Source organism: Antrostomus carolinensis, unplaced genomic scaffold, assembly GCF_000700745.2.
Source record: "Antrostomus carolinensis isolate BGI_N321 unplaced genomic scaffold, ASM70074v2 scaffold32852, whole genome shotgun sequence".
In the NCBI taxonomy this organism is placed as follows: Eukaryota; Metazoa; Chordata; class Aves; order Caprimulgiformes; family Caprimulgidae; genus Antrostomus; species Antrostomus carolinensis.
The window spans coordinates 7,913-19,691 of record NW_010298121.1 but is presented as its reverse complement, the minus strand read 5'-3'; the positions used below and the strand labels follow the sequence as shown (position 1 = coordinate 19,691).

Sequence of the window (11,779 nt, the reverse complement as noted above, 5' to 3'; positions counted from 1 at the left end):
GGTGGGGAGGGCAGAGGGGTGTGTGACCACACTCCACCATGAGGCCATGGGGGACAGGAGGGCACAGGGGGGAACACTGCATGAGGACAAGGAGTGCAATGGGGTGGGGAGGGGAGGACGCCCACCTGCTGCCCCACTGATTGGCTGCCTCCACATGGCCCCACCCCTGAAGAGGAGGGCAGCCAATAAGGCTTCACCAAAAAAAAGGATGGAGGGGGTGGCAGTGGGGGGGCCATGGAGCTAGCATCAGCCCAGGGGTCCTGGAGGGTGCTGATGGGTTCCTGGGAGGTCCTGGAGAGGTCCCTGAGCCGAGAGAGGTCCTGGGGCGAGGTCCCTGAAATGGTGGTGGGTCGGGGGGGGTGGGTGGAGAGGTGTCCTCCTGATCTCTGCCAAGGTCCTGGTGAGGGGTCCCTGAGCTCTGGAGGAGGTCTAGGGTCCTGGGTTCCTACCATGGCTCTGGGTCCTGCCCTGCTGCTGAGGAGCCACAAGCTCAGGGACATGCTGGGGGACAGCACATCTTGGTGGCTCCACTGGCCCGTGGAGCCTACCACCACCTTCAGCTGCCATGAAGTCTCACACCAAGGGGGATGTTCTCCGAAACTCCTCACCTCCTGTCATTTCATTTGGGGCTGAGTCGGTCCCTTCAGTGGACCCTAATTCTCATACTATGGGAAGCAGGAGATGACTCTGCTACAGAATCATAGAATCATTTTGGTTGGGAAAGATCTTTAAGATCACTGAGTTCAACCTTCTCCATGCAGACCTCTACAACTCTCCTCCACAGCAAGGACAACTCCTTACTCTCTCTGTCCTCACGCAGAAGCGCTCCTACGGTCAATCACTGCCTTCTCTGTGACTTCTCTGCTCATCCCTCATCCTTCTCCAGGTAGATGAACTGGGATGGTGTCCAAATGGGATACTCCAAGGGTCCCTGCCCTGGCATAATACTGGTTCTGGCTTTGCTGGACTAGTTCTCCCAGTATGATCCTCCTTTAGGACCAGTCCCTGTGCAAACTACCACTTATTCCTACTCTCTGCTCCTGCGCTGTAGTACTCATCAACATGAAAAGACGTTCTTCCTTATCTTACTTGGTTGCAGCAAGAGCTCTTGATGAGGAATGCAGCCAGATTTACTTTTTGCAAAATCCCACTTGCAAGGAGGCTGGTGGCCACTGCCACCGACTTGGAAGAGGAGTGTGGTACTCTCTGCTGTGTCTAATCTTCTCCTATAATTCCTTGGAAGCATGGAAGAGCAAAGACCTTTCCAGAGCTACTGGAGAACAAGAAAGTCAGCACACCAGTCCCACACCTCCAGGACCCCATGGGACATGGTGGCACAGGAACTGCTCTGAATCCCTACTACAAAGGGCATTCTCCTCTCGGAGATCCAAAATTGAAAATCGAGGTTGGTCATTTGTCCTTCCCAGAGATTATCCCATTTTTCTCTCCCCAGCCAGCGTTGGTCCTTCGCAGTGCTGTTTCTCTAATGCATTGAAGCTGCAGCACTTCTGGAGATGGAAGAAAACCAGATAACCCTGGACAGCCTCGAGAAGGGCTCAGATAACCCAGCTTTCAGCTCCATTGTAAGTCCCCCCTTCCCCTCCCGTTGGGGTACAGAAGCTCCTCAGGGTGCTCTGCCTAATGATATTTTCCAGGGGGAGGAGAGACTCTATGAGGAATGTGATGGTCCATGTGATGGGAGCCAAGAGGAGAGGAGAGGAGAAGGGAAAGGGAGATTCTCCTCCTGCTACAGGTAGGATAACCCCTGACAATGCATCTATGTGGGGTATTTCCAGTGGTCACAGTAAGTCTGCAATCCTTGGGGAGCGATTGTCCTGGAGCCAAACCTGATCTGGGAACAGAGTATGGTTGTATTGACCACATAGAGTGGATAGTGCCTGATGGCTCCATATGGCTTTGTAGGGTGGCAGTGGCAGGTTTCTGCCCCATAACAGCCACTCAGAGCAAGTCTCCACTCATGGTGCCTGGGGTGTTGGAATGTCTGGTGAGGTCTCACCTGCCATAACGGGCCAAGCACACTCCTCCTGAGAGTGGGCAGCAGAGCTGCTTGAGGCCACGGCACACCTATGCCACAGTACTGCTCCCACAAGCACCCTCTGGGAGGCGTGGTCATGACCTGGCTCTGTTGAGTTGGGTTGGGTTTGGTTGATCTTCAGGATCCATCTTCTGTGCCTCTCATGTCTCTGGCATGTGATTCTCACCAGGAAGGCCCTGCAGCCGGCATCCAAGGCAAAGCACTTCTGCAAGGCTCATGCCAAGGTGTTGAGAATTGTCCTCCTGGGGCTCCTTGGTGTAGGTGAGGACTTCATGGCACCAAGATCCCATCTCCACGTCCCTTTGGCTTGCCATGCTTCCAGCCTCCAAGCACTAGGCATAGCCACCCACGTGGAGGTTGTATCTGCTCCCACCAGCCCCACTGCCTGCCCCATCCTATCCCCACCACTCCTGTCCATGAGGACTACTTGCACCTCACTGTCCTCATCCCTTTTCTCCACCTACCCAAAGGGCTTGCTGTGCCTCTTCTGCTTGCCCCATGCATCCCCAGACAGCTGAGGTGCTGCCACCAGTGAACCTGGCTGCTGGGGTGGTGCTCCCTAAGTCCTCCTTGCACACAGATGGGTGTCAAGGGTGTCCAGGGAAGGACATTTGGAGGAAATGAACCTCTTTGTTGCCCCCAGTTAGTGTTATGAATCGTGATCCTATGGCCCTGATGTTTCTGACCCTCAATGTGCCTTCTCCAGCCTACCTGTGCTACTTTATTGCGGCCTGTTGGCTCAACATCCAGCGAGCTTTTGCCTTGGTTATCATGAGTGTTGTAGTTTTCTTCTTCGTCTTCTGGAGCCTCCTCAAGAAGTACTATGGGGCAAAGATACTGCTGTTCCTCAGCCCCATTTGGAAATGCTTCCAAAAGTCCTGGCCGTGGCTGAAATGGTGAGTTGGGAGATGGCAGGGCCAGATCCCTCCCAGCACCTGGATCCCCTCTCCCCTGGCTGCCCTGCCAGCATGACCAACAGCTGGTGGCATTGGGGACACACCCTAGTGCCATGCAGGCACCTCATGAATGATGAGGCATGGCCCAGCCTGGGGACCATTTAAAAGCCATGGCAGAAATGTCTCGCTACTTTACCTCAGTAGCGTGAAGGCTATTCACACTCCTCATTTGTGTCTGAGACCCAGGTTTCTTCAGATGCATGGGCCTTATGGTAGCATCTCCCACATAATTAGCTCCTACCCTGTATGAGCTGCTCCCGATGGGGACATCCTCTCTGTGACAGTCTGGGATTTCCTTTGCAGGCTCCTGTGGGTGGCCCTTCTGGGAGGCCTGATTACATGGCTGGCTTTGGACACCTCCAGAAATCCAGAGCAGTTCATCTCACTAGCTGGCTTCTGCTTTTTGGTGCTCTTCCTGTTTGCCTGCTCCAAGCACCATGGCGCAGTATGTGTTTCAGGTGTAGCTTGGCCATTTGGCCACCCAGCACTGTGGAACAAGTGCTTCCTTCCCACTGGCATCTCCTGATGGCCCATCACTCCCTGGAGGAAGCAGAAGCCCCACAGGGCTCCTGGACAGAGCTGGGCACAGCCTGGGGAGCCAAGCTGGTTGGGTGGATGGAGCCCCAAAGCCACCTCAGTGCTCTCCTTCCCACTGCTCAACTCAGGGCTACCCAATGGTACCTTCATCCTGTTTTCTACCTTGTCCCTGATAGTGGGTCAGACCCAGCACCAGACCCATGCCTGAGCTTCCGATGTCCTGGGTGGCTTGGGCAGAAGTGATTGAAGTCCCCATTGGCTTCCAACCCAACCCGCTTCATTGTTTTGGGCAATCCCTCCATCTGCCTTCTTCAAAGAGTTAATGAACAAGAAGTTTTGATCTAGCAGGTCTGTACTACCAGTCAAATCATCAGATGGTCTCTGTGTTCATCTCCTCCTAGGCAAGCCTGACAGGTTACGTTCCACTAGGCAGTGAGTCTTACCAACTCATCTTTTTCCTCTATCACCAACCTATGGTTATGGGTTTCTGTGACACTTTATTAGCATCCCCATGACACTCACCCAGGGCACAGTGTAATGGTGTTTGCCACATGCAGCTGTTGAAGGGGCAGGAAGCCAGAGAGAGAACTCTGTAGGCTTTGCTAACATCTCAGTCCTTACTCTGCTCTTGGTCCCCAGGTGTCCTGGAGAGCCGTTTTCTGGGGTCTTGGCTTGGAGTTCTTATTTGGACTCTTCGTCCTCCGAACAACCCCTGGTGCCCAAGCTTTCCAGTGGCTGGGTGACCAGATCCAGGTACTGCGTCCACTCACCCCATCTCATGCTTGTGCCATCTGTGTAGCCCTCCCTGAGATCAAGAAGAGCAGAGGGTGGCACAGGGTGGAGAAGCTGCAGGGACCATACACTCACAAACATTTTTTGATTGGGACTGGTGAAAAGCTAGCTCTTTCCTGGCTTTCTGCAGCAGCCCCAACCCTTTGGTGTGGTCTCCCTTGCAGGCTGGAGCAGTGCCCCGTGGCTTGGAGACAGCCCACCAGTGTCCCCAGCTTAGGTTTCAGAGGGCCATTCTCTGGCAAGGTAGTGAAGTGAGCTGTGGGGCTGGGGGTACAGAGCCCTGCTAGGTAGAAGTGAGATGTCAGGGAAAGATCTAATGGAGAACTCCATCCTACCATGTAACTTTTCCACTTGCAGTTCTTCCTGGGCTACACCACAGCTGGCTCCAGCTTTGTCTTTGGGAACACGCTCATTGAAGAAGTCTTTGCTTTTCAGGTCAGCCTGGGGAATGGAGTATGGGCTGGTCTGTCTGCCTTGCTGGGTCCTGGGTGCTCAGGAATGGGTCTCCCTCAGCTTTGTACCCACCTGTGGACCTCCTTAGTGCTATGGGGGATTTGCACTGGTCCGTGTCCCTCCTGACAACATGGCCCAGTGTTGTGGCAACCCAATAGTGTGGGCTGGCTATGCATTACCACACCATGTCCAGCTCATGTGACACAGGGGCTTGGTCCCCAAGTGTACTGAGATATGCTGCTCAGCTCTCCTTTAATCCTGTGCCCTGGTGCTTTGCCTACAGACTCTGCCCATCATTGTTTTCTTCAGTTGTGTGATGTCCATCCTCTATTACCTCGGTGTAATGCAGTGGCTCATACTCAAGGTAAGGCTGAGTCTGGGATGGTGGTGGAAAGAAGAATCTGGTGGGTTCTCTACTATGATCAGCTGAGGGATGTCCCAGGAAAACTGGCATGGTACTGATTTGGGGTGATTTGTCCTGCTTAAAAGAATAGACACAAACCCCCTCTTTCTTGCACGTCCTCCTGAGAAAGCCCAACACTGGAGTTGATGTTACTACCTGGTCTGTGGGCACTTCCCAAGACCACCTCTGTGGCGTTTGAGGGCCAAACAGTGCCCTGCTTCATGGGGTGGGTAGCAGGGTGCCAGGAGCCTTTGTCAACATGGTGGCCTTGTCTTTCCTCAGATCTCCTGGTTGCTTCAGGTCTCAATGGGCACCAGTCCCACTGAGACCCTGAGTGTGGCGGGAAACATTTTTGTGGGACAGGTAAGGTCCTGGGCAGGAGATCCAGCTCTTCATCCCTTGCAGCTGAGCCTGCCCTGGAGGAAGGGTCTTCTCCTCTCTTCTCAGGAGACCTGTGGCCCTGTGTGGCCCTGTCTCAAGGACAACAGGGTTTTCTTTCTCACAGACCGAAGCCCCACTGCTCATCCGCCCGTACCTTGCAGACATGACCCGTTCAGAAATTCATGCTGTGATGACTGGTGGCTTTTCCACCATTGCAGGCAGTGTGATGGGTGCCTACATATCCTTTGGGGTGAGTGAACAAGCAGATGTTTGCCACATGCTCCTTGCTATGGGATCCTGACACACAAGAACTGCCCTAGACTTGCAAGTGGGGGAAGACCCCCAGCAGGTGCCCCATGGTCCCCTTCCATAAGCAGGATGAGGGCAAAGTATCTCCACATCCAGCCGCCTTTGCCAGCCTAGCCAAAACTGCAGCAGAAGGCACTGCCATGAGAACCTCACTGCGTGTGTCCTGGTACAGTGAGCAGGGCCAATCTCACTGAATCACTGGATAATTTATCCTGGAAGAACCCTCTGATCCACCCTCCTGCCCAAATGAGGTGATGGCAAAGCCCAAGGGGATGCCCATGACCTTGTCCAGATTGGTAGTGAACATCCCCAGGGATGGAAATCTCCCATCACCTCTCTGGTGCACCTCACAGGTGCCTCGGTTACAGGGAACTTTTCCCTTGTATTCAACTGGAATTCCCCCACTGAAGCTGTGTCATTGCTTCTCATCCTTTCACTGGATGAGAAGTCTACCCTCTATCCTCCTTCTAAGCAGCTGGGAATGGCAACTACAACCTCTCCAGTCCTTTTTTCTCCCAGCCAGACAAAGACTACTCCTCCAGCATCACCTTGGAGGTCCTGTGCCCCAATCCCCTCAGGGGTTACCCTCTCCAGTTCATCAGTGTCTCAGCCCTGGACACGGTGTCCAGATGTGGCCTCATCAGTGCTCCGTAATGGGGGATAAACCTTCCCCTTGACCTGTTGGCTGAGCTCCTGCTATTTAAACATTAATTAGTCTCCTTAAGTGGTGAGCCAAGGGTGAAAGGTCAGAGAAATGAGACATTGCCACTCGGAGGGCAGGGAAGGGGTGAGACTGGGAGCTTGGCTCTTCATCAGTGGGTAGAAGTTTGCAACGTTGCACAACCTATTGCTCTGATACTGATAAAAAGGGACAAGAATCAAGATTAGGTTGACCAACAGGAGAGATTAACATCTCCGAGGCCGTGATTGCTGTGGCTTCAGCAATGCCTCCATCCGGCCCTATGTACCTTGGCCGGCTAAGATGGGAAAAACAGAGACATTTTTCCCACTTTGAGCAAACAGAGAGCCCTAGTTGATGCCAGCCATGTGCTGGGACACCCAGGGGTGGCATATCATGGGGCACAGCCTTGCATTGAGATGCCTAAGCCAATGGTTTGCACATTGCAGATAGACGCAGCATCACTGATCGCAGCCTCTGTGATGGCTGCGCCCTGTGCCCTTGCCATGTCCAAACTCGTCTACCCTGAAGTGGAAGAGTCCAAGTTCAAGGGCAAAGCAAGCATCCGCCTCACCAGTGGGTGAGTGTGAGGAGAGGGATGGTGGAGTGGGGCTGCTGCGGGGAACCCAAGGAGGCAATTTAGGGGCACAAGTGGACATTGCAGGTAGCCCAAGGCTGGGAGAACCCATGGTGCGCAGACATCCATGGAGTGAGAGCTGATTTTGCACAGGGGATGCCTGACCACATGAGCCAATTAGGGTCTTTTTCCATGCAGGGAAGAGCAGAACATCCTGGAAGCTGCGAGCAATGGGGCTGCTGTCTCCGTGGGCCTCGTGGCCAACATTGCAGCCAACCTCATTGCCTTCTTGGCAGTGCTGGAGTTCATCAATGCTGCCTTGCTCTGGTTGGGGCAGATGGTGAACATTGAGGGGCTCTCCTTCCAGGTATCCCCAGTGGCAGCCTCATGGTCTAGGGTGCCAGATCCCACATTCCCCACCTATCCCCACCTTTGCCTACTGCCTTGGTAGGCTGCTGAGACCCTTGCCAGGTGTTTGACAAATGTTGGTAGCATTTGTCCTAGCTGAGGGCTATGCAAATGGTCAGCTCTGAGTTTCTCCCTTCTGGGATGTTTTTCCCAGGTGATCTGCTCCTACGTCCTCAGGCCTGTGGCCTTCCTTATGGGGGCAGACTGGGCAGACTCGCCGCTGGTGGCAGAGCTCTTGGGGATGAAGATCTTCCTGAACGAGTTTGTGGCGTATCAGCAGCTGGCCACGTACAAGAAGAACCGTCTGTTGGGCCTGGAGGAGTGGGACGGGAGCCGGAAGCAGTGGATATCTGTGAGGGACACCTGCCACCCTGCCAGGCACAGGGCAGGGATGGAGCCAGCCATGGGACCTGGCCAAGCAGATAGGTGGTGGGAAGGCAGATGGATGATGGTGTTGAGGGTGGGACAGCACCTATGGCCAACTAGACTTGGATGTCTGCTCACTGCTGGGTACAGGGTCATCCTGAAGGAATCAGTAAAGCCCTTTTCCATTTATCCTGCTCCTTGGTGGGGCAGATCATGGTGCTACAGAGCCCCCATCCCCCTAGCCCAGACTCTCCCAGGGGTAGGCTGCCCACCACCTCCATCCTTGCTCCCAAAAATAGCTGAAGGAGAAAGGGTTGGGGTGGGGTACTTATCTCCGTCATGTCTGTCTGGGACCTACAATCTGGTGCTCAGCTCTGGGGCTGCTCCTAGGCTGAAGTGACTATCCCCTGCTGCTGTGTCTTCCAGGAGCGAGCTGAGAGCATTGCCACCTTTGCCCTCTGTGGATTTGCCAACCTCAGCTCCATCGGGATCATGCTGGGAGGCCTGGGTGAGTGTGACCCACATCCTGGGTGACTGGGCACAATGCAGGGGGATCCTGGTCGCAGATAGCAAGGGCTCAGCTGGGGCAGGAGAAGTTTTCTGGCCTCAAGCCTCCATGTTTGGTCTCTGCCAGCACACAGGTAAGAAACAGAATTTGCATGAGATGACAGGGATGATTTTGCACTGCACCCATGGGCGAGCACGTGCACATCCCGCAAGCCCAGATGCCACCCAGCTGTGGGGAAAAAAGCAGAGACTCCAGTGCTGAGGGCTCCGATGGACACCAATGGGTTCAGGGTGGGCACAGCGCTCTGCCAGCACCCACTGCTGCCAGGATGGGCAGTCAGTGTGCTGGTTGATCACTACGGGTTGGAGTGGGCAAGGCAGAGCCAACTGGGGACCTGGGATATGTCAGTATCTGTTCCCAACTTGGGATAGAGATGGAGCAAATATCTGACTTGCCTTTGTCTCTACTTTGCCCCTGCAGCCTCCATGGTACCCCAGCGCAAGGGCGACTTGGCATCCATGGTGCTGCGAGCCCTCCTCACTGGCATCTGCGTCTCCATGCTCAATGCTTGCCTGGCAGGTAGGTCCTTGTCCATTGCCAGTGGGGACAGAAAGAGCTGAGGAAGGACAGGCAAAGGACTGAAGACCACTATAAATGCATGTGCAGGGATTGAGATGGCTGGGCTGTCCCCGCCTTGGCTCTGCCAAGGTCTCCAAAGCCTCCTGGAGACCATGCTCTTCCCCCATGGCTTTGTCAGGTGCTGCCCAAACCCAATAGCTCTCTTGGGGCCCCTCATCCACAGCTGAGCTGGGATCAGGACATTTGGGCACAGCGAGAAACTCCCTGGGGTCACTGCTGTGACCATCTCAGGGGCAAGGTGGAACAGCAGAGCAAGCACAGTCCCAGGTACAGGATTTGCAAGCAAGCATAGTCAGGGTATGGGCTTTACGAGTAGGGTTGGGGTACAGGATCTGTGGGCAGGGTTGGGGACCAGGATTTGCAAGCATGTTCAGCTTATGGGATTTGTATGCATGGTTTATCAAGAGCACCAACCAGGACACCTTGTCCCCCAGGTCTTCTTCATGTGCCAACAGAAGTGGGTGACTGCGTGACCTTCCTCAGCACCGCCAACTTCAGCTCCACCAGCTACACCATGTACACGTGCTGCAAGCAGCTCTTTGCCAGGTGGGTGTGAAGAGCCTCAGAGCCATATGGTCCTGAAAGAAGGACCCAGGTGGTGGGGCAGCAGCTCGTCCTGACCACACTTCTCTCCATCCAGTTCGGTGCTCGAGAATGGGACGCTCTCCTTCACAGGAGCCTGGACTGGCCTGGAGGAGAGCGTGCTGTGGCTGACGCAGTGCTGTGGGCACTACAACCACACGTCCTGCGTGGGGACAACCTAGAACCATGCAGGCAGCTGCCTGCTCCAGCGATGAGGACCTGGGAGCACTAGGGTCTGCAAGACCTGTCCCCAAAGGTAGAAAAAAAACCAGCAGAGACCTCTGCGTTTGTTCTTCTCCACTCCAGTGATGATGGACCGCCACATGCACCTTGCAACCAGCACCCTTAAGTGCTGGACACAAGAAAACTCCCAAATAAATCATGGAACTCCCTGTGCACTTGCCCTCAGCCCCACTCTGACCCCTGACCATTGCTGTTAGACACAACACGAGGTGCTTTGCTCAGGCTGCACCCCACAACCACAGCTGCCATAGCCAGCGTTGGCTGCAGATCTCGCAAGACCAGCCTCTGCCAGGTGCCAGCTTTAGGGTCCAACCCTGGCCACCTTCTTCTCCCCCGTTGGGTGTGGATGGGGGTAAAGCCATTACCTGAAGATGTTTCCTTCCCCTGAACACAAAGCCGCCAGCAGATGCACCCTGCTGTCTTTGGGTGCATCTCTTCCACAGGAACCACAGTGCTGGGGAACAGGCCAGTCCTTCTCTCTTTATTGCACTCGAGAGCACCCAATCACCAGTGTGGCCATGTTATGTACATCGTTATTTTACAACGACCCAATAACAAAGCACCAGGACCCCAGAATATGCCGCATCCCCAGCCCGACCCCTTCCCTCCTTCGCCAGGCTGCACCGTGACACCATTTCAGACACCACCATGTGAGATGGTGTTGATGGAGCCCAGCACCCTCTCCAAAGCCCTAAGGAAAGTAACGCTATGCAGCAAGATGAAGCAGGTGGTGCTGGAGCTCCTTGCTGCCCACTGCCATGCTCTGAGGGCTGCTGCATGCCTGAGTGAGCTGACAGGCACAAGGGAGGCTTTAAGCAATGCAAGGTGCTTTATATGCCAGCATGAACATTGTTGCCTGTCCATCACTGCCACCTGCCAAGGAGCAGTGGGATCTGGAGAGGGTGCTGGTAGCTGTCACAGGGGTATGGCATGTGCCAAGCAGGGGTGATGCTAAGCTAGCATGACCAGGTCGTGCTATGGGGCTGGGCAGGGGGTACGGGGGTCTGTGTATGGTGGGTGGGCAAGGAGGGGGCAGGTCCTGCAGGCTGGATACCCACATGTGCCAAAGCAGCGCCTGGCATGGAGGCGAGATCTGAGATCCCTTCGCCCTGATCCTGGGTGTCCCGTGTGAGGTAGAGCATCTTGACTGTGGCGCTGGCCAGCACCCATAGCACCACCACCACCCTCAGCATCTGCTCAGCCAAGGGGTGGGAGGGTCACCCCGGGGCACAGGGGTGCAAAATCCCATCCCTGTGCAGCTGCCAGTACTGTCGCCAGCACCCTGCCATGGGACTGGCCTGCACCCCAGACCCCCACGCGATAGCAGCAGGAGCCCTGCAGCTCACTGCTAAAACCCTCTGCAGCAAAACCTCATAAATCACGTTGTGCCAGGACAGATGAGACCACCTTGGCGCTGTTTGGGCTCATGTCCTTGACAGAGAGCGCTGGCAGGGCTTGGACCAGTCACTTTATGGAGGACACAAAATGAGACATGAGGTGCTGGGAGCCAGGGGGCAGCTTGGACTCCCAGTTTGGAGCCAGGCAGGGCGCATGGCACGTGCAAAGCCCAAGGGAGCAGGTGTGACAACCCCTGCCTTAAAGAACACAAAATGGAGAGTCGAAAGAGGAAAGTCAGCCCAAGCGTGGCGGGACACGTGTCCCCACAGGCTCCACCACCGGCAGCAGCTCTTGTCAAGAGGTATTGGCAAAGGGGTCCATGCTGCCCATAGCCCCCCTGGCCCCGGCTGAGCCGCTCACACTAGCACACACCACACAACACCGGGGCAGGAGCCAAAGGGAGGAGAGCAGTGGCAGCAGCTGCTGCCAGGGTCTCCCCTTCCCAGTCTGGTTGGGTGCTGACTCTGGGGGTTCCAGCTGCGGCGGCTCTGG

The 11,779-nt window shown here is 55.2% G+C and overlaps 2 protein-coding genes across 2 annotated transcripts in view; one reads left to right on the top strand and one right to left on the bottom strand.

Moving 5' to 3' along the window:
* The first annotated feature begins 1,514 nt into the window (after positions 1 to 1,514).
* LOC104520617 (sodium/nucleoside cotransporter 1) lies at positions 1,515 to 9,828 on the top strand. The gene is made up of 17 exons (XM_010162353.1): positions 1,515 to 1,583; positions 1,656 to 1,753; positions 2,226 to 2,317; positions 2,763 to 2,952; positions 3,316 to 3,457; positions 4,189 to 4,302; positions 4,699 to 4,776; positions 5,078 to 5,158; positions 5,480 to 5,560; positions 5,703 to 5,828; positions 7,016 to 7,146; positions 7,342 to 7,510; positions 7,706 to 7,903; positions 8,344 to 8,425; positions 8,906 to 9,004; positions 9,499 to 9,610; positions 9,705 to 9,828. The coding sequence occupies exons 1-17, from the start codon at positions 1,515 to 1,517 to the stop codon at positions 9,826 to 9,828; spliced, it is 1,986 nt and encodes a 661-aa protein (XP_010160655.1).
* A 1,525-nt stretch (positions 9,829 to 11,353) lies between these two features.
* LOC104520616 (alpha-protein kinase 3) overlaps positions 11,354 to 11,779 on the bottom strand; it is a gene marked incomplete at its 5' end in the record, with an annotated part of 7,818 nt that continues 7,392 nt past the window's right edge. The window contains one exon of the mRNA XM_029083582.1: positions 11,354 to 11,484. Coding sequence (XP_028939415.1) covers positions 11,354 to 11,484 — 131 coding nt within the window. The remainder of the gene's footprint in view (positions 11,485 to 11,779) is intronic.

Coding starts and splice junctions, on each gene's coding strand:
- LOC104520617 (XM_010162353.1), top strand. CDS start 1,515: ATGGAAGAAAACCAGATAACCCTGGACAGCCTCGAGAAGGGCTCAGAT. Junction 5,159..5,479: donor TGCAGTGGCTCATACTCAAG/GTAAGGCTGAGT, acceptor GTCTTTCCTCAG/ATCTCCTGGTTGCTTCAGGT. Junction 9,005..9,498: donor GCTCAATGCTTGCCTGGCAG/GTAGGTCCTTGT, acceptor CTTGTCCCCCAG/GTCTTCTTCATGTGCCAACA.